The 25,647-nt window shown below is 45.5% G+C and overlaps 2 protein-coding genes across 2 annotated transcripts; both read right to left on the bottom strand.

Moving 5' to 3' along the window:
* Nucleotides 1-425: 425 nt before the first annotated feature.
* Nucleotides 426-2,316, bottom strand: WRKY51 (WRKY transcription factor WRKY51-like). The gene is made up of 3 exons (NM_001402347.1): nt 1,560-2,316; nt 1,366-1,491; nt 426-1,281 (listed from the first exon to the last, which is right to left on the bottom strand). The coding sequence occupies exons 1-3, from the start codon at nt 2,231-2,233 to the stop codon at nt 1,101-1,103; spliced, it is 981 nt and encodes a 326-aa protein (NP_001389276.1). The 5' UTR covers nt 2,234-2,316; the 3' UTR covers nt 426-1,100.
* A 1,440-nt stretch (nt 2,317-3,756) lies between these two features.
* Nucleotides 3,757-25,435, bottom strand: LOC136356175 (uncharacterized). Its single transcript, XM_066309758.1, has 2 exons — nt 25,106-25,435; nt 3,757-3,996 (listed from the first exon to the last, which is right to left on the bottom strand). Exons 1-2 carry the CDS (start codon nt 25,433-25,435, stop codon nt 3,757-3,759), a joined length of 570 nt encoding a protein of 189 aa, XP_066165855.1.
* Nucleotides 25,436-25,647: the final 212 nt, after the last annotated feature.

The following is a 25,647-nucleotide window of genomic DNA, read 5'->3' as shown; positions in this document are numbered from 1 at the left end:
ATTTATCAAATATAAATATAAAATAATTGTAGTGTAATTACGTTTAAATCTTCCTAACTCGGTTGTTTATGGTGAGAACACTTCCTAAACCATCCAAATGTATTTTTTAAAAGAACTTTATATACATATTTTCTTATAGCATGGGTCAACTGGTTAGATTTTCTTGTGATGGAACCAGTCCACCTAATTTCAATTTCTACACTTATTATAGGTATTCATATTTATGGTAATTAGTTTTTATGTTAGCAATGCACCGGTTGACGATCAGACGTCTACGATGATTTCATCAATATAAAATATATCACCAAAGTCTTCTGGATATGTAAGGGTAGGGTGTGCGTGAGTAATCATAGATGTGAGACATTGTGAACGTATGCGTTTATACTCCATATTATAATATCAGTTTGTATTATCATACTTAATTAAAGTTGATAATTTCCTCTATTATAAAACTTTCTCCAAACAGCGCATCAAGATATCGAACTCGAATGTCCCATTCGAAATGATACGAAACACAGAGAGAGAGAGTGAGACAGAGAGGCGTAGCGAATCCGATTCCAGCCTGGCTGACACGAGTCAACGTTGGCAGCGCGGGCGAGGCGGACGCCGGAGGCCAAGGCCGTGGTGGGCCCCACCCCACGCCGCGTTCTTTGACCGCGTCGTCCACACTTACACACACGAGGGACCCTCCCCGTCACTGTCGCGTGGGCCCCGCACGAGGACCGTGGGCGGGGGGCAACGTTCAACACCCCGGGCCCCACCTCCTTTTGACCTCCACCGGACCCCAATCCGCGGGATTGAACCCGAGTTGATAAACAAATTCGCATGCGCGGTCAAAATCTTCAATTCCGGCACGCCTTTTTCTACTCTCTACTCTACTGATAGTCTCGATCGCCTTCTTCTCTTTTTTTTTTGTTCTGCTTTATTTTTTCTTCAGTAAAAGCTCAGTCTCAAAGTCTCCTAAAATTGTTTTACACGCTAGTTCTACAATGATGCAGTAAAAAAAAGAAAAAAAAAGAGAGAAAAACGAAAAAAATAATTTCTAACGGTAATTATGATGACCGACAAGCTAATTCTCACTCTTCTTCACCGGGGGTATCTCAGGCGAGCGGCAGCGCCAGCGGCGGAGGCGGCGCCGGCGGGTGGTCCTGGCCGGCGGCGGAGGGGGAGTGGCGGTGCTCGCCCTCGTAGGTGACGATGAGCATGGACGGGTCGGTCGGGTCGCGCTCCACGTGCTTCCTCGCCGGGCAACCGCGCAGCGTGCTACACTTGTAGTATCCTCTGCAAAAATGAGGGGATTACGATTAGTTTTGAGTGTTAATGTCGACGGAGTGAGGAGAGACGGCGGGGCAGTGCGGTGCTCACCGTGGGAAGGGGGAGCCCTTGATGGGCTTCTGCCCGTACTTCCGCCACGAGAAGTCGTCGGCGGGGATGTCCGCCACCTTCGAGCTTATCGCCGGCACGCGGATCGTCCTCTTCACCCGATGCTTCCTGGAAAATTAATTCCGATGAGTTCAATTCGAGGTGGGGGAAATGGAGGGAGTCGTGAAGATTTTTACCGGCGCTTGGAGCAGTGGCAGCGGCCGCCGGTGGATCCGTACTTGCCGCCGGCGACGTTCTCGGAGTGCGCGTGGTCGTGGCACTTGCGCTTGTGGCCTGCGCCGGCTGACATGGCGGCGGCGGCGGAGGACAGCGGTGGCTTGCCGCAGCTGGTCGCCGGCGGCGGGGGAAGCATCAGGGAGGATGACCCGCCGCCGCGCCCGTTGGACACGCTGCCGTCGCCGGTGACCGACGAGAGGAAGGACGAGCTCGCGGCGGAGATGCCGGAGACGCTGAACCCGGCGTCCTTGCCGTACCCGGACGCCGCCTTGGTGAAGTCGAGCGTCATGGGCCTCGACACCGCCGACGGGGACGACCTCACCGGCGCCGGCTCGGACGCCGCCGGGCCCGACGACTGCGCCACCACCGGGCCCCGCCGGAACCGCGCGTGGCCGGTGCGGTTCAGCATGGAGATCACCTTCTTGAACTTGGACACCGTCATGTCCGTGATCTCCCTGCAGTCCACCTGTTGCTGCTGCTCCTGCGCCGGCGCCGGCGACCTCTCGCTCGTCCCAGTCTGGGACAGCTGCAGAATAAGATGCTCCATCCCCCTTAGCCCCGCCGCCGCCGCCTCCTGGATGGCCACCTGCTCGTCCACCCGCCCGTACCCACCCATCAGATCCATGGTAATCATCGCCTCCTCCTCCGCCGCCGACGCTCAACCACGGTGATCGCCGGAGTAAGTGAGAAATGGGGGGAAGAAGAAGAAGAAGAAGTGGGAGGAGGCTAACGTAGTCGGGGTTATAAAACGACGCGACGCGGTCACCGGGAGCAGCCGGTGGCGGTCACGGCGTGGACCGGTTATAGTCAACGCGCGAGCCCGATCGGACGGTCGGGATGGATCGTCGACCGGCGCCACCGGCGTCAGGCGGTGGATCCGTACGCGCCGTTGGATGGGATGGACGGCTCGGATGGGTGGGAAAGTTGACCATGCAACAGTGGCCACGAGGTGGGTCTCGCCCAATCAGAATCCGACGCGTTGTGGGGTCACGGGGGCTAGTTGGTTCCAACTACGAGACAAGCGACCGCATCGCGCTACGCGTACCGAGCGAACCAGACGCTCCCTGATCCCACAGTCACTGACAGGTGGGCCCACTTGTTGGGTGGCCGACATGTCAATTGGTCACGCGGGGTCAGTGCGCAGTTCGCGGGAGAATTATCGCGCTGAGACTAGAGACTTTTTTTTTTTAGGAGACGATTATTCGTGACCAGTTTTTTTTTTTTGGCAAGAATTAAGAAAGGAAAAGTTTTTATACACGAATAAATAATAAAGAAAACGACGCGTAGTTGTAGAGCTACAAGTCAGAGGAAAAAGAAATTTGTTTTCATTTTTTTTCCTTCTCAATTTGGGATTCCTCACTGTGCGAGAGTTCATATTTGAATGAGACGTGCCGTGTAAGAGCGGGCAGGGGAAAAAAGTCAATGGTTAGACTTTAATGGAGTTGCGTGAATAAGAAATCAAGTGCAGATGTTCTGACTTTTTGTTTTTCTTTTCTTTTTTTTCCTTTTTCTGTGCCTCCAAACGTATGTGGACTCGAAATGAAAAGGAAAAGAAAATCTCCCCTTTTAAATAAGCTCAACTACTGCTGTTTTGATTTTTTTTTAATAGGACTCGTGTGGGTCACGGACCAAGTTGCAGCGAGAGCCATGCATAATTATGTGGTTTTCTGACTTTCTCTTTCTTTCAAATTATGTACGGTTTCTCCTTTACTTTTGGTACTACTGTAGTGATAGCCCTACTTGATTTGCTTTCATTACATACAACTTCACAGCCCGATCGTTTGTCTTATTTCAGGAACTAAGTCAAGCGACATATTTATAAATAAAAAATAATTTAAAATAAAACTTTTATATACGTATTCTTAATGATTTAAAAGCAAAAAAACGGGAAAATAAACGATGATAAAAAAACCTAAAATCAATCAAATTTTAGTTTCCGCTGATAAGCATGAGCGAAAAGATAAGGCCTCAATGACATGCGTTTTAGCTATCTCAGCATGTCATATTATAGAAATTGGACATTCTGCCATTGCCAAAACTAGGTTTCACCGAAATGCCACTCCGCAAAAGGGATTTGTTAAAATGCCAATATCAACTCATGACTACAAGCTACAATGCTATACGGGACCAAATTACCCTCGTTCTCCTTCTTCTTACCTAGGCATGTGTAGTTGCTTCCTTCTTCCCCATCTGCGCCGCCACCGTCTTCTTCACATCTGTGCTACTGCCACCAGTGATGCACACGTGCGCCGCTCCCTTCTTCCCCATCTGCGCCGCCGCCGCCTGAAGCACACGCACGTCGCTGCCTTCTCCCCCTATCTGCGTCGCAGCATTCTTTCCCCCATTTGCACCACCGCCGCCAGCCAACGCACGTGCTCGGTGCTGCCTTTTCCCCATCTGCACCGCCGCGCCAGAGGATGAGGAAAACAGGGATAGCCGGAGTTGGAAGAGAAGATGGGGGATAGAGGAAGGCAAGGGCAATTTGGTCTCGGATAGCATTATAGCTTGTAGCCACGGGGTGAAAAATGGCATTTTAACGAATCTCTTTTGCGGGGTAGCATTTCGGCGAAACCCAGTTTTGACAATGGCACATTATCCAATTTTTCATCATATTAGCCCCACTTTAGCTTTTTTTTCCCTAAAAAGATAAGATTTTGAAATGTTATTTTCAATAATAATTTAAGCTAGGATTTCTTATTAGCAAACATAAAAATAAGGCTGGATAATAAATGCGTCGAGGGAAAAAATAGATTGAAATTAATTCTGCGATTTTGAATGAGACGTGCTTTTCAAAGAAAGCAGTGCCACGGCGATGGGCTTGGATTGAAACAAATATTAGGTCGAAACCACCAAATTAATAAAAACGTATATATTGCATTAAAAATACTGTTAAAATAATTAAAAAAATTAAAAAAAAACTACCATGCTCAGAGAATTTGGAACAACACAAGTAAAATTTTAAAATCAAATTAAAGTCATTTTGGAACATGTAAAATTCAGAAAACAATGAAAAGTACCCAAAAACAATTCAAAGAACCTTCACAAACTGCAGATGTCCAAGCATAGGTAAGGGCATTCTCAATGCTCCACCTTGGATGGTTTCATAGAACTAAAGTTGAGCTAACAATTAAGATTGATGGTGATGTAGCAAGAGATTTAATCATGAAAAATATGACTTTTCTACTACATAATATGCTTAATATGATAAGAGTTTAGTGGTATTAAATTAACATGTTAAAGTAGTAGTATATGTATTAGTAGAGTTACATATGGTACTAGTTTCTTGCCTGATCTTGAAGAATGGTTTTTTTTTCCTTATCTTTTTTTTTTAGAAAATTCACCGGGGGGGGGGGGGAGATTCCCCACTTGAATTCATTGATCATTAGGACGCAATAGGAACAGGAAGTTCAGTTATACATCAAGAGAGCGAATAGAAGAAGAAAAAAGAGATTTCCAAGCCGAGACTACATGACGATCATCAAACTTTAGTCGCTCAGCCCACATTGTGGCTTCAGTGACACACATAGTGAAAATCCGGAGCAGGGAAGCTTCTTCATGTCTGAAGACCACTCCATGGCGATGATTCCAAAGGCACCAGAAGCACAAGAGATAAAACACCCTAAAATGTTTGCCAGGAATTTGATGAGGCAGGAGAAGGGAGGCCAGCTCGCTCATTGATGTAATGTTGATATGGATATGAAGGTTGTTCCAAAATGCCACAGCAAAAGGGCAATGCAAACACAAATGCGAAGCCGTTTCTTCAGGAGAATTGCAAAGATCACAGTTAGGGGAGGACACAATGTTTTTCTTATGAAGGATTCTCTTCGTCGGGAGTCGATCTTTAGCCAGGAGCTAGGCAAAGAACTAGACTTTGAGCGGAGCCTTATTATTCCATATAAACTTCCCGTTGGGGCAGGGGGGAAGTCCGCAACATTCAGCTAGGTATGCATGGCTTGTCTTCAGAATATCATTGTTATGAATTGACCTACGCACATCCATTTGGCCATTTGTCACTGGGTGCTCAGCCAGGAGGGCACAAAGGCATGTGAATTGATCAGATGCAACCGATGATAGTCGGGGGGCAAAGTGCCTCCTCAAATCCAGCGAAAGGACTTTGGCCACCTGAGTCATTTTTGCTGAGCGAGTGTGTGCATAACGACGCAAATTTGTCTGCCAGGACAAATTTTATGTGAATAGTTTTATAGCTCTGTCTTATATATAAACAATGGTTCCCCGGAAAATATAGAAACTACTGATAGTATTTAACATTGTGACTACTCTCTACGGTGCTGGTCCTAGAACTCGAATCGAAAAGAAACCTGGGAAGGCACTCCAATTTTTGTCACCCCACGAACTATAGAGTTACGATGTGTGAGTGTGAAGCACCCAGTAACAAGATCGAGATCCCAATGCCTGTGTTACTGCATTAAGCTAAGCGAAACATTGATATGTAGGGCTTTTTTTTCGACCTCATTGAAATATGTAGGGCACACAAGATAGGAATATCTCTAGGTAAACTTATGGGAAAATTTTTAAATTTTGACAATTTTAGTTGAATTTCAAGCAATTTGGACAAAATCCAACCAAATTCCCACGTTCAAATAATATCTTGCCCGAGATAGCGAGATCTCAATATATGTCATAGAGATTTTTAACATGAAGTGATCATCGAGCGATGGAGGAGTGTCATCATATTCTCCTGTTTCTCGTTGACTTATCTTTTTCACTCATTTTTAGTTGTTTATTTACATTTCCTTGTTTTTATCGTTTCGTCGAGATATTTTCCTCATTTTCCAAACGTGAAGACAGAAGATTGTGGAATTAATGGGGGCGTCGTAGCATTGACCTTTTCTTCGTAGACGCTCCTTCCAACACGCTCATAAATACATTAAATTACAGGAAAAGATTAATTGAATCATAGGTCTTGCAATATAGGACTGCCCTAACCTTGACATAGGTTAATTACTCGAGTAAAGAGAGATTAGTTAGCGAACATGTCGTTAGGCCAATCATAAAACAAATGCATGCACGATTAAAATTCTAACACAAAAAACAGACAAAGGTGGGTATTGAACTTGCACTACTGTACTGAAATTTTAAGTTTGTTGAACTTGTTTAAATGAGATGAATTAGCAAACTTTTGGAAGGCTAATTTCCGATAAGAAGACATATAAGGCTTATTATTAGTTACTTGATTAAAATACAAGCAGAAAAGCTAGATTAAATCATTTGGAACTAAACTTACACTAATTTCATACTTACCGATCGCATGACGAAATATCTTATTACATGTTACTTAACATTTTTCTTCATAGTTATAGTCATGTCCATGTATGTACTCATTTTTAATAGATAACGCCGTTAACAATTAGACACATGTTTGACCATTCATCTTACATTCATAAGATATAAATTATGCTTAAAATACTTTTAGTAATAACAACTCACAACAAAATAAACGATAATTATGTAAAGTTTTTTAAATAAGACGAATGGTTAAACGTGTATCCAAAAGTCAATAGCACATATGATTCTTTTCAGAAAAAAAACATAGTATTACTATGATTTATTTTTTTTGACTGAATACTATGTTTTTCTTTGTTACCATTATCTAAAAAAAGTTTATACTTTCTCCGTTTCACAATGTAAGACTTTCTAGTATTGCCCACATTCATTTTGATGTTAATGAATCTACATATGTCTAGATTCATTAATATCAAAATGAATGTGGGCAATACTAGCAAGTCTTGCATTGTGAAACGGAGGGAGTATGTCCTTTTGAGTATTTGTTTGCTTTATTTTGTTTTACACACGGGTGGAGAAACCCTTTGTAGTCCCGGTTTGTAACCCCCCTTTAGTCCCGGTTTCCAAACTGGGACTACCAATCCGGGACTAAAGATCGCTATCTTTAGTCCCGGGTGAAATAACCGGGACTAAAGATCAAGCTGACCTTTTTTTTTTGCATGGCCCTGTTGCTGCATGGTTTATCTATATATATATAAACCATACATATATATATATATATATATATATATATATATATATATATATATATATATATATATATATATATATATATATATATATATATATATATATATATATATATATATATATATATATATATATATATATATATATATATATATATATATATATATATATATATATATATATATATTATGTATATATGGTTCAGTACATATGTACATGCATAATATATATGTATTTATACATATATATGTTATGCAAATGCATATGTGTGTGTGTGTCTATATATATATATATATGACCAAAATATATTTACATTATAGAAAATGTGTACACATGCATATAGAAACATATGTAGTCATGTATTAATTACAATCCATTATATGTCCTAGCTAGCTACGATTTCGACGTAGTAGTAGTCGCTAGCTCAGAAGCTAAGGACCTGTGAATTGTGTTTCCGCCATAGTAGAATTCACCCTTGGGATCAAGGATTTCTTCGTTGATGAATCACATGAGTTGTTCTTGAACCGCCGCGATAAATTCCTTGTGTGTGGTCAGGTTATCCCTCATGCAAATAAACTATATGAATGTATGAAATTGATTAGTAATTAAACAAGAAATCGTTACGTAATGAAATTTTGAATTTATTTGTACGTACATCGAGCTCTCTTGTGGTGATGATTTGGTCTGCAAGGCAGTGGCAATACTCGCACACGTAGTAGCCGCACAAGTTAGTTCCCTGCTTTTGCTTTGCGCACTACAAATAAATGACAAATTAACGGCGTGAGATCTAATTAATATACACTTGTATGTATTAATTTGAATCGAAGAAATATAAATGTAGAGCATGTGTACTCACAGGAAATTTGAACTTCCGCCTAAGTCTTTCTCTCCAGTTGCCGCGGACCAAACGACGGAACCAATACCAAGCCCTACATGGAGTTTAAAGATATGATTCGTAGTAGAAATAATTAACATAACAAGAATTTCTTAATTAACAGAGGAACTTATGACAGTACCTGTCTATAAGTTCGAAAACCTTGTCAAACGTAGACTCTTTTTTATCCATTGAGTCATATACGTTGACGGTGCAGGCCGACAGGTCGAAGAGTAAAAGCACCCAGTGGAATCTGCAATGTGCGTGGGATGCATTACATATGAAACACTTAGCAAGTTCGTACGGGAATGAAATTTGGTATGTAGGAAGACAGTAAAATTAAACTAACTCTGTGTTGTACGGCAACAGTATGAACGTCTTGTAATGCTGCGCCTTCAGGAGATAGACGAGATTGTCCTCTGTGTCTTGCGGATATTGGTTGAGCATTGCGACATTTACTTTCCGAGGGTCGATGAATCCAGTATCGAAAACCCTCCGCCGTCGGGCCCTTTGAATCTCCATTCTACAACGATAAAAGGGAGTATTTTATTTTATATAGTCTACTTATATACAAGGACCTAATTAATTAAAGGAGACGTAGTAATTAAGAAATATAACTAAACGATATACTTACAAAATCCAGCAACTCATAATAGAGACGTCAAGGGCGTCCAGCTGGTATAGTTCGTAGATTCCCTTGAAATTGATCCAGAGAATGTCATCTCCTTGCAAGAAGTCCGGGTCCCTGATCCTCGCTCCGATCATCTCTCTACCGGTGGCGCTCATCTCCATATACAGTTGATGGAACTTGTACATTTGTGTGGGTAGGGACTGCACCAGCTCGGGCTTGACAAGCGGTTTACCGAGTTCGTACATGTATTTCACTTCCGCCTTTTCTATTGGTTCGACTCCTAGCAATTGATCCGTAGTTAGACCGGTGTCAGTAATAAATTCTTCTATCGTCATGTCTTCCCCGGTCACCAACGGCTCGATCTCCTGGTTTGGTTGCTCTCCAAGCTGAGGGACTGGTTTGGACTTTCCAGAAAATGCTTTCTTCAGCGTTCGCTCATAGTCCGATAGCTTGATGGCCTCCTTGACAGGTGCAGACATACCCCTAAAGAAGTTCCTGACACTCGGGTCTATAGGAATCTTCTTTTCTGGACTTCGAGGCTTGAATTGTCTCTTGACTTCTGATGCCACGTAAGCGTCAAGCTCCTCTTGCGTGCAATCGTACCTCGGGTCCTTGTTCTTGGCGGCGTCAACTTTCGCCTTCTTCGTTGCCCTTGTGTGGGCAGGCGGTGGAGCTAGGGGGGCCCTTGACTTTGAAGGTGCCGGAAGAGGAGCTTGCGAAGGAGTAGGTGTAGGAGCCCGAGGAGGAGTCGGTGCAGGATCCTGAGGAGGAGTCGGTGCTGGAGCCTGAGGTGGAGACGGTGCTGGCGGAGCATGAGGAGGAGACGGTGCAGGATCCCGAGGAGGAGATGGTGGAGCCAGAGGAGATGGTGCACGAGACACCGCTTGTCGCCCAGGGAGGATGATGTACCGCCTGCGCCATAGAATAATGGCATGGCTTGTGTCTCGTAGATGCGTCTCACCGTCTCCTCCAGGGTAATCCAGCTCGAGGTCCTCGTACGCGCCTTCGACCAACTCAACTTCGACCTTCGAGTATCCTGCTGGAATCGGCCGCCTGCAGTGGTAAGTACCTGAAGGGTCCGTTGGGATGGCCATGCCCGACGCCACCTTCATGTTGTGAGAGATTATTTATTAGTAATCAACATATATAAGCAGCAACTAGCGGAATGGCTAAATCTCGAAAGGAAACATGTTGTGTAGGTACACCCATGTACCTCTCGAAAGGAAACATGTTGTGTAGGTACACTGGCCCGAGAATACTGATCTCTTTCACAAGGTGATAAAGCAGATGCGTCATTATATTGAAAAATGAAGGTGGAAATATCAACTCAAAACTGACGAGACATTGCACCACTTCATTCTGAAGGGCTTCTAATCTATCCGGATCGATGACCTTCAGCGAAATTGTGTTCATGAATGCACATAGCTTTGTTATTGTTGCCCGGACATTGTCTGGAAGGATACCCCTTATTACAACTGGTAGCAGTTGTGTCATCAACACGTGACAGTCATGAGACTTTAGGTTTGTGAACTTCTTCTCCTTCGTGCTTATTATTCGCTTGATATTCGTGGAGTATCCAGACGGTACCTTTATGCTCTCCAAGCATTCAAACATACTTTCCTTCTCTGCCTTGCTAAGAGTGTAGCTGGCTGGACTCAAGTAATGGCTTCCTTTCTCCTTTGGTTCCGGGTGAAGGTCGCCGCGTTGTTCCATATGCTTCAGATTATTACGTGCTTCCAGTGTATCTTTCGACTTTCCGTATACACCTAGGAAGCCAAGAAGGTTTACGCAAAGGTTCTTAGTGAGGTGCATCACGTCGATTGCGTGGCGTACGTCCAAGAATTCATAATATGGTAACTCCCAAAATATAGAGTTCTTTTTCCACATCGCCGCGTGACCATCTTCGCTCTCTATAGGCTGGCTTCCAGGCCCCTTTCCGAACACTACTTTAAGATCTTTAACCATAGCAAACACTGTTTTCTCGCTGCGATGTTTAGGCTTCGTACGGTGGTCGGCCTTATGTTCGAAGTGCTTGCCTTTCTTCCGTACCGGGTGGTTTGCTGCAAGGAATCGACGATGACCCATGTATACAACCTTCCTACAGTGCTTAAGATACACATACTTTCTATTTCATCCATACAGTGAGTGCAAGCCTTGTACCCCTTGTTGGACTGTCCAGATAGGTTGCTAAGTGCAGGCCAATCATTGATGGTTACGAACAGCAGCACCCGTAGGTTAAACTCCTCCTGTTTGTCCTCGTCCCACACGGGGACACCTTCCTTCTTCCACAATAGTTTAAGATCTTCGACCAGTGGTCTTAGGTACACATCGATGTCGTTACCAGGTTGCTTGGTGTCACGCCCAGAAATTCACGAACCAGAATTTCTAAGCTGAATGTGCATTAAACCCCTGTCCAGGACCAGCCAGGGTACACAAACGACAATTGTTGACATACAGATCCACGTCTTACAAAAATATAAAAGATTACAAATGCAGCGGAAAAAGATAAAAGCGAGCTAAGCCTGAAGACTTGACTCCTGCAGCGGGCGACTCCATTCCACAGGCATCCTTGACAGCAGCGACGAAACCAACCTCTTCGAGACATCTTCAACTGGAAAGGACTTCAACTCTGGTGTGGGGGAAAAGAGAGCAAGACTGAGTACTACCCACTGTACTCAGCAAGTCACACCGGAAGAGGAGGTATGATGCAAGATATATCCAAGGGAGGCTAAAGGTTCTTTTGCATAAAGCCGGCATTTCAAAGCAGTAGTTGAAAGCAGTAAAACAGTTGTAGTAATTAATCCATATTAACCAATCACTGTCCAACGTTACACCACGTTGCAACAGGCCCAAACCACCACCTGAACTAATCAGTTCCAAAAGCTAACTAGGGTGAAACTAATCACGGTGAATCTGGTTGACCGCCCATAACCGCGGGCACGGCTATTCGAATAGTTTTACTCTGATCAGAGGTGTACAACTGTACCCACAAGACACAGCCCCACGACACGTTTCCGTGCGCCGACATGCCACCACGACATCCCGGAAAGAGGCCGTGACAGGACCATTCGCATAACCCCCTCTAACCAAGCACACCACACCTCAGGTTTCACCCCCACTCCTCGCAAGGCAGCGGGCAGTCCCCTCTCGTGCCTAGGTGAATCCGGAAGCCGCATAGGCCGTCGCAGGGCCCATCCAAACTCCATCACGCCCACCCTTGCCTGGATGCGTCGGCTAGAGGAAAGCCACACTACAAGCCCAGCCGTTGCCCACGCTGGCTTGTGGTAAGTACGATGAATTCTTCCAGGGCATCCCGCGAACCGGTCCTTAACTGCCATGGGTGCGACCAGCAGAACCATGCACCCACAGCCCACCATGTGATTCATTTTAATTAACCAACACCCAAGCGGTGTCACTAATCCAACATTATCACATAAACCTATAGTCTAGGTTTTAAATGAGATCTCCCCATTGTGTGCTAGTTGAACTAAGCATGGCTAAGCAAACCCTAGTCCTAACTCTAATCATGTTATAACCCAAGCTAACAAAGGAGCATGGTATCAAAATAGCATGGCTGTAACAATAGGTAACCATCCCATAGTAATATTGCAAAACAAATGCGGTATTTGAAAGAAAACATTAGGACATTTGCAATATAGGATCAATATGATCAAGTGACAAGCATGACTTGCCTTGCTCTGCTGCTGAAGGAACCTCGGCGACTATCTCGAAGTACACCGGAGCGTCGGAATTGCCGGAATCTAGCGACATACAAGGCAAACATTGCAAACAGGCTATAAGACTACTGAAACAGGGAACAAAACCATTTTTAATGGATTCTACACATTTTTCTTGATTTAATGAGACTTGAATGGGATTAAACGGAGCTCGGATGAATTAGTTATGAATTTTAGAAGATTCACTGTGTTTATTACTATAACAAAAATCCTTAAATAATTTATTGCGCAATATTAACCAGGGCTGACGTCAGCACGGGGCGCGGCGCCGACATGCGGGGCCCACCGGTCAGCGACTCGGGAAAGGGAGGAAGGGCGCCGACACGCGGGACCCACTGGTCAGCGGCGCGGGAGAGAAGGGGCGGCGGCACCGGCTCGGCTTGGCTCACGGCCGGCCGACCGACCGCGGCGACGGCGACGGCGCGCGCGCGAACGCGTTGCCGGCGACGGCAACCGGCGGCGAAGGCGACGGCGCAAAGGCGATGCGGAGGCGGCTGCGCTAACGGCGGCTAGGAAGGGGAGGGAACGGGCGGCGATAAAGGCGGCCGCCGGCTCGGCTCGGCATCAAAACCGACCGGCCGGCTAGGTCTAGCGGCGACGGCACGCGGCCGACGACGGCGGCGACCGGCGGCACGGGAGGCGGCGGCGGCAGTCGAAGGCGACGGCGCGCGACACTAAGAGGAGAGGAAGGGGAAAAGAAGGGAGGGGTGCCTCACCGAGGGTGGCCGGCGCGGAGGAAGACGATGGCGAACGGCGACGGCAAGCCACGGGAGGACGACGTCGGCGAGCGGACGAGCTTCGGGGTGCCCTAAGGAAGGAGGAGAGAGGGATTAGAGAGAGGGAGATGAACCACGGCGACCGGGAGCCATGGCCGAAGGCGGCGGTAGAGGTGGTGCTCGCCCGAGTGCGAGGGAACGAGGGCTCCGGCGACGAACCTCGACGGAGGAGAGGTGGACGGGGTGGATCTCGGCCACGCGAATCCGACGGCGGCGACGGCGCGGCCTGGCGGCGACCCTAACGGCGGCTAGCGGCGGCCGGAGTAGCGGAAAATGGCGGCTGCGGAGGTTGCACGACACGGGGGCGATGGGAGGCTCGAGAGAGTGCGGCGAAATGGGGAAAAAGTGAGAGGGGGCGACGGCGGTGCTTAAAAAGGGGGAGAGAGAACCGGACGTGGCCGGGAGAGGCGGGAATCGCCGGCCGACGTGGGGAGTGGGGGAGGAGAGAGAGGAGGGATTCGAAAATCGAATCCCGGCCATCTCGGGCGCGGGCGCGAGCGGGAGAGAGAGGGGAGTGGGCGCGGGAGACGCGGCGCACGCGCGGGCGTGGTCGACGTGGCCCGGGGAAGGCGGGGACGTGGGCGCGGCGGCGGTTTTGGCGCGGCGGCGCGAGCGCGAGATCGGCGGGAGGAGGGAGACGGGCCCGACAGGTGGGCCCCACCTGTCGGCGACCCCGAGAGAGGAGGCGGCGGGCTGCCTGGCTGGGCCTCGGCCTGCGGCCGGCCCAGTAAGGGGGAGGGAAGGAAGGAGGGAATGGGCCGGCGGCCCATTCGAAAGAAAGGAGGAAAAAGAGAGGAAAAAGAAAAAGAAAAAGGAAAAAGGATTTTCCCTGGAATTAAAATATTGCTTGCTCAATTTTAATTGGTTAAAATTATTTCTAGAGCTCTGAAAATTCCACTAAAAATCCTGTTAATGAATTTCGACCTGTAGAACTCAAGAAAAAGTTCCACATGTCAAATCCGATTATTATTTGCATTACTTTCTTAGGGTTTTCTCCTGATTTGCACCGGTATTTTCTTAGGGTCATTTATAAATTACAATTTTGGCTTGGGAGGAAAACTTCGGGGTGTGACACTTGGGGCCTTGAATAATAATCGGCATCATTATGTACTTCCTCTTCATGCATAGCCAGGGGGGGAGGTTGTAGATACACATCGTAACGGGCCAAGTGCTATAGCCGCTGCTCATCTCTCCAAAAGGATTCATGCCATCCGTACTCAAACCAAACCGTATGTTTCGTGCGTCCTTTCCAAATTCTTTAAGTTTTCTGTCGATGTTTCACCACTGCGAACCATCGGCGGGGTGTCTCAGCATCCCGTCCTGTTGACGCTCTTCAGCGTGCCATCGCATCATTCTAGCATTCCCCTTGTTCCTGAACAAACGCCTTAGCCATGGTATTATAGGGAAATACCACATCACCTTAGCAGGAATTCTCTTCTTTGTTAGCTGCCCGTCAACTTCTCCTGGATCGTCTCGTCTAATCTTGTATCGTAGTGCTTTGCAAACAGGGCATGCTTCTAGGTTCTCATACTCCTCACCGCGATATAGGATACAATCATTCGGACATGCGTGAATCTTATGAACTTCCAGTCCTAGCGGGCAGACTATCTTCTTAGCGTCGAACGTTGTCTCGGGCAATTTGTTTCCCCCCAGAAGAATGTTCTTGACGAGTTTCAATAAATCGCCAAATGCCTTGTCACTAACCCCATTTTTTGCCTTCCATTACAAGAACTCCAGAGTGGTATCCAACCTTTTGTGCCCCTGCTCGCAACCTGGGTACAACGAAGTTCTGTGGTCCTCCAACATCTTGTCCAATTTATGGGCCTCCTTTTCACTTTCGCTGTCCTCCCTGGCGTCCTGCAACATCTGACCAAGATCATCCGCAACGTCGTTGCCATCAGCAGCTATTTCCTCCTCGCCCGTTTTATTTCCTTCAAATCCAACATACTGAGCAAAGTCCGGAATATTGTCGTCTTCCACTTCATTTTCTTCCATTTCAACACCTTGCTCTCCGTGGGATGTCCAACAATTATAGCTTGGCATGAACCCCGACTCAAACAGGTGGAAATGAATAGTCCTGGATGTAGAATACTCCTTTTGATTCTTACACTTATTGCATGGACAACAAATAAAACCCCTTTGCCTGTTAGCTTCGGCCACTCTCAAAAAATAGTGCACGCCGTCAATAAACTCTTTGGACCGCCGGTCAGCGTACATCCATAATGAGTAAAAAAATAGTGCACGCCGTCATCTACATGAGTAAAAAAACCGTACACAAATAATTATTCTTACAATAATGACAGTCATACAATAATTATAAGATATCTTTATTCATACAAAAATCATAAAATATTACACCAAATAATTCTTAAAAACTATTTGTAAAGTTTTAAACTAATTTTAATGTGTTTTACTTCTTTTAATTTTCATTTTAGTTTGTTTTCTATTATTTAAGATTAACTTTCACTAGAGTTTTCCTTCTCAACTATTTTATAAAACCTTCTTTAGCAAATGAACTAAATTTCTATATATTCTTTCTTCCCCACACAAATTTTCTCTCTCATCAACTTACAACTAAATTTTGGAGACAAAAAAGTGTGCAAAACATAGGTGCAAATGTAATATGACAAAAAAAACATTGGATGATGAAGTTGCAAACCTTTTAGGCACCTCCGATTTGTATGTAATCACCAAAATAAATTCAATAGAAATTTTGGCATGACCTCCCCTCTTTTTTGAATAAATTTTGAAGCTTGCTCGGGCAGCTGGAGAAGGAAGAAGACATATATATATAGGGGTGGGACTTTAGTCCCAGTTGGTAACACCAACCGGGACTAAAGATCGTAACTTTAGTCCTACGATCCAACCGGGACGAAAGATCCCGAGGGGGGGGGGCTGACATGCCCTGACAGCATTCGAACCGGGACTAAAGATGATCTCTAGTCCCGGTTGGTGCCCGTTACCCTTTTGAACCGGGACTAAAGATCATCTTTAGCCCCGGTTTTTATTGCATCCGGGACTATTGTGGAATTCGGCCGACCGACGAAAGATGGTTTCTCCACCAGTGACATGCATGAGTTCACTTATACATTACATTTTATGATCTCGTTAGGTTGTCTAGATTGTAACTTATATTTATAATTTTTATTTTTATAATAATACAAATTTTGCACATCTCCATCCTCTTCCAACAGTCACATAACCAGAGAATTCAAATGATGAATAAAAGGACTTTGGATAAATCCCCATCTCCCTCCTAATAATATTCAACTGAAATACCCAGTAGAAAACACATAGCTTCTATTCAAAGAGAAATTAGAAAACCTCTTACTATCAATTCAAAAAATAGCCTCACTACACATAGTATCTTGCTCCTCCTATGAAAACATCAAGTATTAGGAATCGCTCTAGCTGGAAGGCATTAACATAACATGTATTAGGTTAGACAATTTTATTTTGAAAACTATATCATTGCTACGACGCCAAATCGATCAATATAAAACACTAGTTCCAAACAAAATCAATTTGTTTAATAGATCTAGGTACTTTCCTTAAAAAAATACCCCCAAAAAAGCATTTCTAAAGGGGACATTGAAAGGAAAAAATACTTCCTCTGTTTCATATTATAAGACTTTCTAGCATTGTCTACATTTATATATATGGTAATGAATCTAAATATATATATATATATATGTATCTCGATTCACTAACATCTATATGAATGTGGACAATGCTAGAAAGTCTTATAATATGAAACGGATGGAGTAGACATGTTGGCAAACGTGCCGTGCGACATGACAATCAAATACTAAAAAGATATCTTGTAATTTATAGAATTAAGCGAACTAACTCTTTAGTAATAACTTTATTTTAGTTTCCCCAAAGAAGAAAAATAAACATATGAATCATTAGAAAACGTCACCAAGGCAATGGTGATGGCCGGCGGTGGGACCGTGGGAGTGACTCGCTGTCACTGATGCATGCCCAGTGTGCTTAGGAAATAAATGGTGGTCGTTGAGTTTTCATGGACGTGCCACTTTATTTTCTGCAAACATCTCAACTGTATTTAGATAATTATCATATCCCTGCGGCATCGCAGCTATCTGGATAGCTTAATCAGAGAGCATAGTCCCACAGAAATAATCTAAAAGGATCAAAAGATAAACTTATCGCTAGCTGTAATCAGCCCATCATGATCAAGCATGCAGGGATGCAATTAGGTAGGTGACTAACTTATTAGTGGGATACACGATCAGCTGACGCGTACTCAAAGGCAGAGAAATACGGTCATATCTCATTTTCAGGCGCTTCAAAATCTTCCATGCTTATCTCATGATTTGTTGGCTGTTTCACTCACTTGTGCCTTCTTTGGAAGTGAACACTATAATAAAATTCCCTTGGCCTTTCAACTACAACAATTATTCAAACTCTGTCTAGAATATAGCAGCTTTTTTTTTACCTATTCTTATGCCTCAACCAATAACAACCATTTTCATAAGAGCGAATTTTAGATTGAGTTATTTGAGGGGCTAAGTTCCTAATTTAAAAAAGCTATATACATCCGATTGAATGTAAAGATTGGGTAAAAAAATATCCTTCTCTAAGAAAATAACCATCTCCCATTTAATTTCTTCACTTATTTCTCTACTCAGTCAATTACAATCTTCACTCATTTAGTCGTATATACTTTCGTAATACATATTTTTAAGTCTATGAATTGCTATTGAGAAAGGGGACTATAAATTTGTACCGAATTTCCCACGCACGTGGCTAGGTTTTGTGTAAGGAAATGACTAGTCAAACGAAACAGCATTACATTTGAGCAAGACAAAAAATGTCATGTCCCTTTTCAAGAAGAGAACAGTGACAGTATCATTCGATTAGACCTGGTATAAAACTTGGTCTGAAAAAGGAAAAAATCCGTGCAAAAAACGTGCCTATATGTGCAAAATTGCGTGCATAGAGAAAAATATGCGTGGTTCCTAATTAATTGTAGGTAGTTGCATATTATTTTATACAGCAATATATTCGACCGAGATAATACAGTTGAACTGTTCGAGTTGACTGAAGAAAAAAAAATCCCACGTGCAAATTTATGAATTTCTGTCTTACTATATTGATTGCAGGTTGTTGAGGATGTTCAATAGAATCTGAAATCATTAATGGAGATTTGATGAGCTGGACGTTTTGTTGTGTCGAGTTAATTTTTTTTGTTAGCTTCTCTTCCAGATATTTACCGGATCAGTACAAAGGTCTTTGTTGTAACACATGATTCTAACTTCAAAAAATGTACAGGAAATAGATAAATACAGAAACTGAATGTCATTGTCCATTAAACCACAATAGAACTTAGAAACACACAATGTTTTGGATTAAACTTGGATGGCATATTTGAAGTAATTATAAATTCAAGGTACATCAATGAAAACATAGGATATGGGATCACTTGTTATTTTCATCCATAAAAATCCTACCGAATAACAGAGTAGCCCATTTCATTAAAGGAAATTTAAAGGAATTTGCAGGTGCCAATGCTTAGTTGCAAAGTGCTTAACAGGAAATTCGCTCACAACCTTTTATCAAAGGAGGTCTAAGCTTGTAGCCGGTGAATGTAAACAACAAGTGGTATTCAGGTAAGGTGAACTGGTCCGTGTAAGTCAGAACACCACAAATCTTCAGTCCAGAAAGAAACAAGAAAGTTGAGTAATATATTGTTGAACATTTCAGCACCGAGAGTCCACCTGATGGTTTGCCACTTGTTCTGTTCTGAACTTCTAATGGTTTGTACTTCTGTATGTATGTTGAAATTTGATACTGACCTCACAAAAGAAGTCTTGGGGGTGACCGCTGGCATGCAAAATTAGTGACATTCCTAGTCTTCCATTGGGATAGAATCAGTTCTACAGATGAAATTAGTCCCACTAGACTACAGTGTCATCATCTGACCCTTTTATTCCTGGTCTTCCATTGGGATAGAATCTGTAAAACTTGGAATGGTTCTTCCTTTGCCCTGTAGAACGATGCAGTTAAGGACCTGCTTAAGTTTTGGGTCCTAAACCAGTGTAAATCATAATCCACAAAATTTTCCTTGCTGTGCTACAAAAAATCTGACCTAAAAAAAATTAAGTCTTGGGCTGGCACACAAAATTTGTGCGATATTCCTGGTCTTCCATTGGGATAGAATCTTCTACGGATGAAATTAGTGCCACTCGTATACAGTGTCATCATCTGCACCTGCTATTCCTAGTCTTCTGTTGGGACAGAATCAGTTCGATTCAAAGAATTTGACTGAATCTTGAGAAGTTTGAATGGTTCTTCCTTTGCTCCATAAAATAATATGGTTAAGAAGCCGCTTAAACATGGTTTTAAGTCTAAAACCAATGTAAATTATAAGCCACAAAATTTTCCATGACGAGCTCCAAATATGTGGCACGGTGGGCTGGTAATCGACAAATTTTACCGTTGTCATACAGGTCTTGTTCAACTCTGCTATCATGCCAGCCTAGTGGCCTTGGTCTGCGACGCCCCGTAATTGCGGCCTCCACCTTGGCTTGTGAGAGTGACACCATGACCACACTCCTGCCACTTCACAGCAGCTCTTCATTTTCGATCTGCGCCTTGCAAATGTGAAGTACCCAAGCTGCTGCATCTGCAGAATCAATGGAAGGTTAGCGGGGACTTACAGCTTCAGCTCTTCAACAAGCTAGATGGCTTCTGTTACTGCTCCCAAGCAGGTTAACAGGTAGTGTGCTGACTGCACTGGTAACTGTCGATACTGAAATTTTACAATGGTTTTCTTATTACATGTATCCCTGAAGTTACCAAGAAGGCTGGAATGTTTTATCATTCAACGAGGAGTCGAGGACCTTTTATTGCCTGATCATCTATAGAAACTTCACTCTCACACTGAAACATCAACAGTTGATACAGTGAGACATCTTGGCCAATCCAACATACTCAATACACAGCAACTTCCATAGATACCAAATCAACATGAGTTTTGGGAAGTGATAGAAAATACAAATCAAGGGCTAACGGTCTTAGAAACACAGGTGACAGGTCCATGCAGGCAGCTTTTGCAGGTCCATCTCTACCATAGAGCTTCTAATGCTTTCAACTTCATCCCATCGATCACTACCAGCTCGGGCATTGCTGAACACCACATGGTAGCCAACATTACCTGGTTCCAATTCCATAAGTTTCTGAGCCGCATAAGAAGCAAGCTTACTGTTCGAGTGTGTTGTGCAAGAAGCAAGGAGCGCACCCCAAATTCTTCCATCTGGCTTAACACTCATATCATGCAGGTGTAATGACCAAGCTCAGGTGTGATGCCAAACGTTCTTGTCACAATTCATGAGCTTCACTAACAAGACCGGAGTGACTACATGCTGACAACAAGCTCAGGAAGGTCTCCCCGTTTGGCCTTACTCCTTCATCTAGCATCCTGTGCAACAATGCCAGAGCCTCCTTACCATAGCCATGGATCGTGTATGCTTCAATCATCGAACTCCATGCAACAATATCTTTCTGATGGATGCTGTCGAAGCACCTTTGCGCCGAATTAATGCTCCCACAGCTAGCATAAAGTTTAACGATGGATGTCTCCAAGGCACTATTCTCAGATTGTGCATCATAACTGTTTCTTATCATATACCCATGAGTTGCTTTACCTAGCCGTAGCACACCAAGTTCTCTGTAACTGATGACTAATCCTTGCAGCATGTTAACACTGGGAACAAATGAAGAAATCAACATTCTCCCAAACAAATTGATTACTTCTATAAACTGTCCACAGTAAATGAACCCCCAATTCAAGGCTGGCCATATGCAGCTGTCTGTTTCGCTGAATTCTTCAAACAACTGAACTGACGAGGCCAATCTGCTGCATTTGGCATAAGAACCCACAAAGGATGCCACCAAAATTGCATCGCTGACACCACTCCTAAATGCAAAAGAATGCAGTTTCTCACCTTCTCGGAGACACTTGCGCTTGGCAAATGCAGCAACTGCTGTGGTTAAGGTCTGGCAGCTAGGAGACACCTCTCTTCTCATCCTTTGATACATTTCAGTAACCTTGGAAATGTTCCCTTCCGAAGAATACTCTGAGATCATAATGTTCCAAGAAATTCATCTCTAAGCAGTGTCAATAATTGACTACGCGTAGATAATGTTGAATAGTCCCACATTGGTTGTGGAAGGGCAAAGGACCTAAGATATAAGTGGGGGAGCCCCTCACCTCAATGGCTAGCTTTTGGGGTGGGAAAGGCCCTTTACGATCCTGCAATTGGTATCAGAGCCAGGCTAGGTTAACATCTCTGACCCGATGGACACGTGTGAAGGCCTGATGTACCGTGGGTGCCTGCGGGGCCCGTATACCTGATGGACCGTGGGCGGTGGGGCCCGAATACAGTGAAGGGGCGGTGAAGGGCTGAGGGACACCAATGTGTGAAGGGGGAGATTGTTGAATAGTACCGTGGGTGCCTGCGGGGCCCGTATACCTGATGGACCGTGGGCGGTGGGGCCCGAATACAGTGAAGGGGCGGTGAAGGGCTGAGGGACACCAATGTGTGAAGGGGGAGATTGTTGAATAGTCTCACATTGGTTGTGGAAGGGCAAAGGACTTAAGATATAAGTGGGGGAGCCCCTCACTTTAATGGCTAGCTTTTGGGGTGGAAAAGGCCCTTTACGATCCTATAAATAATAGACTCAGGCAGTAAGGAATATGGATAACAATTTCAAGGATGGCTTACAATAAAGTTTAGGTATATATTATATAATTAACATGCAATTTTATTTGTAATCAACATATTTATAAAACTAGGATCAACGTGCTCAAGGAGGGGAGTGTAGTGACTTGCCTTGCTCAGTCAATGGCTCCTCGTCAACTGCTGTGATTTCTTCTTCACAAATGTAATTTGCTCGGCGAATGATGGGTCAATGGCCGGCTCCCCTAGCCCAACGCAGAGGGCAAAATCTTAGAAAAGGGGAAAAAATGCAAAACCAGTGCCATTGGATAGGTCTTGATTTTAGAGGAATTTTGGTAAAAGTCTCGTTGAAATCTGATTTAAAACGAGTGAGTTATGGCCTTTCAAAGATTCCAATTTGAATTAAATCAAATTAATTGCAAAACCTCCTATTCAGCCATTTAATCAAAATTTGGAATTATTTTGTATAGGAAAAATTCCTTCTGTCACTAACAGTCAGGTCCCACAACCTTTTCTTTAGTAAAACAATTATTTTTGTAAAGGAATACAGTGAGTCAATGACAGGTGGGGCCATAGTCAACCTTGACCTGGTCAATCTGACCATTTCATGGCCATGGGCACACATATGAACTTTAAATAAGGTTTTAGAACTGATTTTAATCAAGGGGTGGCCTGCACGTCAGTGACACAGATTTTAAACTAGCGGGTTGGGCTCACTGTCGGTCTCTCACTCTTCCCTTTCTCTGCTTCTCTTCTTCCTCCCTTCACTGTCCCGAGCGCAGGCCGGCGCCGGCACTAGGGTTGGCCTGCGCGGCGGCTGCCCGGTCCGGGACACGGCCGGGGCGAGCGACGATAGGGGGCCAGCCGGGACCACGGCCACCTATGGACGGCAGCACACCGGCTGAGGTGGCCTGGAGCGATGGGAGGCGGTGGTCTAGGCGGCGGCTAGGCTTCAGGTTTATGGGGGTGCACCAGTGAAGCGGCAATTGCTCGACGGAAAGGAGGCCGGCGGCGGCTTGTGGGGTGCCTAGGAGTGCGACGGTGGGTTCCAAGGTGGCTAAACACAGCGGCGCTCACGGGGTTCCCGGTGGCCATAGCTGCCTGTGGCGGCGGAGCTCGAGTCGCTAGCGAAATTGGTCTGGGCCGAGGCAACAACTGGGCGTTTTGAGTCTCTGGGAGGCTTCGTCGGTGCTAGGGGAAGCGTTTCCCCCGCTTGGCGTGACTGGAGGAGCGCGGCCACCGGCGACAAAAGCGCGCGCGGCAGCATGCCGAGTGCGGCGGCGCCGACGATCTTGCGGGCTGCGACAACATAGGAACGCGGCACGCGAGGGATGAGGAGAGGGGAGGACGACCAAGTTCTCACCGAGCGGCAGCTGGTAAGCGGCCGGCAGTGGCACACCGGGCGACGACCACGGCAAGGCGGCGGGCGACAGGGTTCGGGTTGATGGTGGCTGGGCACGTGCGGTGCGGCACCGTGTCGAGCACCTTGCATGCACCCGGGCTGAGCAGCTCAGCGGCAAGGGTTTGGCACAGCGCAGCTTGGCGATTTTTGGCAGCGTCGAGGCACGGCGGGAGGGGCGGAAGGTGGCGGCTGGTTCGCCGGAGAGGGCGGCAGCGGAGGCTTCGGTGGCTCAGGTGCGGCACAAGGACGACGGAGGCCGAGCTCTGTCGAGCGCGGAGATTGAGCCAGGCGGCGGCGGCGGCGCCTTGGCTCGACTTGGCTGGCTCCCGCGGTTTGAGGCCGCTGGGCCGACAGAGGAAGAAGGGGGGACCGAAAAGTGGAGGTAGCAGAAATAGACATATTGGTAGGCTAAGGGTTTAAGGCTCTTGGGCTGGGCTAGAAGGGGAAGGGGAGAATAGGAGAAGCAGAAACTTTAGAGACCTCATTTAAACTTCTATTGTAAAACCTTTTGAGATAAAGAAAACTGAAAGATTTAGTTTACAAGTAGGGTTTTGATAAATAAGTATTAACCGAGGTTACATGTAAAGTGATTCCTTATGGAATTAATATCTTTAAAAAGGATCTTCACAAATATTTAATATTTGTTTTATTTGCAAAATAAACCATTAAAGGGATATTAATTCATAAAAGGGGTGTTTAGGAAAATAATTATTATCTGCTCTTATTTGCAAATATTTTCTTAATTTATATATTTCAATCATGGTTCTTTTTTAAATATTACTCTGAATCCATAATTGAATTTAGAAATTAAATTGGATTCCCATTTTTCTATTTTGGCACTAGCACAGCAGGAAAAAGGAAAAGAAATTCTAGCATGGAGGTAATTTGAAAAAAGATTTTTGATTATTTAAAAATTTTATTCCGATTTTTAAATTTGAAAATTCATGTTGTTACAGCCAACATTGCTAATTTCTGCCTCGGTAGCTTCTTGCAGAAGTAATCACCCTCATATATCTTTGGGTTAATTTGATCTATATATATATCATTGCAAATATATCAAATTAAAAAATATCATTATTATTCAATTTGGAACCATACATCGCCGTCACACTTTCCGTTATCTTCTCCCCAAACTGCAGCAAAGGAAAATCCAAATAGCTCTTGAAAAAAATATAGAGGAAAAAAAATGGCGATGGCGCTGAGACAAGCTCATCGCTGAGAAGTCCGAACCCACGCGTTGCCCCCACGTCGCCCACGCGCGGGCGACTCTGGGGAAAACATAGCGCCGCCACCGCCACTCTCTCCTCCTCTCCCTCCCCTCGCTGCCACCGGAGCGCGCCGCTGAAGAACCGAGCGGCCAGCCAGGATGGCGGTGGCGAGGCCAAACCTCAACGGCGCCCTGTCTCTGCGCGTGGAAGGCAGGCCGGTGCGCGGAGCGGAGGTTGAAGACGTGGCATGGAGGTGGCGGATCCGGCGCCGCCGCGGCCAGATCCGGCCTCTCCGCGGGTGGATCTGGCGACTCCACGCCGGAGTAAGCCGTTCTCGGGTGGCGACGACGGGAGGTGGAGGTGGCGGCGTCTGGCAGCTGGCGGCAGCCGGCGAAGGAGGCCGGCGCACGTGGAGGACACGGTGGCGGCTGGCTGCGGTGGTGGTGACAGCGGAGGCCGGTGCTCGCGGAGGCCGCGGTGGCAGCCGCAGCAGAGGCTTGCACGCGCATGAGGCTTGGCCGAGCAAGGCGTGCGGCTGGCCTGGAGGTGCGGCCAGGTGGGCGGCGCGGCGCGCTAGGTGGGGCAAGGAGGTCGGACAAAGGGGGCGCTGGCGGGTGGCGCCGGAGCCAGAGCGACCGCGTTTCCGATGTCGGTGCAGGCCTAGATGGTAGTGCAAAGGGAGCTGGTGGCGGTGGGTCGTCTTCCTCGTTGCCGATCGGCA

This window comes from Oryza sativa, chromosome 4 (assembly GCF_034140825.1).
Source record: "Oryza sativa Japonica Group chromosome 4, ASM3414082v1".
Lineage (NCBI taxonomy): Eukaryota > Viridiplantae > Streptophyta > Magnoliopsida > Poales > Poaceae > Oryza > Oryza sativa.
The sequence above is the reverse complement of the archived record's forward strand: the minus strand, read 5'-3'. Positions and strand labels throughout refer to the sequence as shown.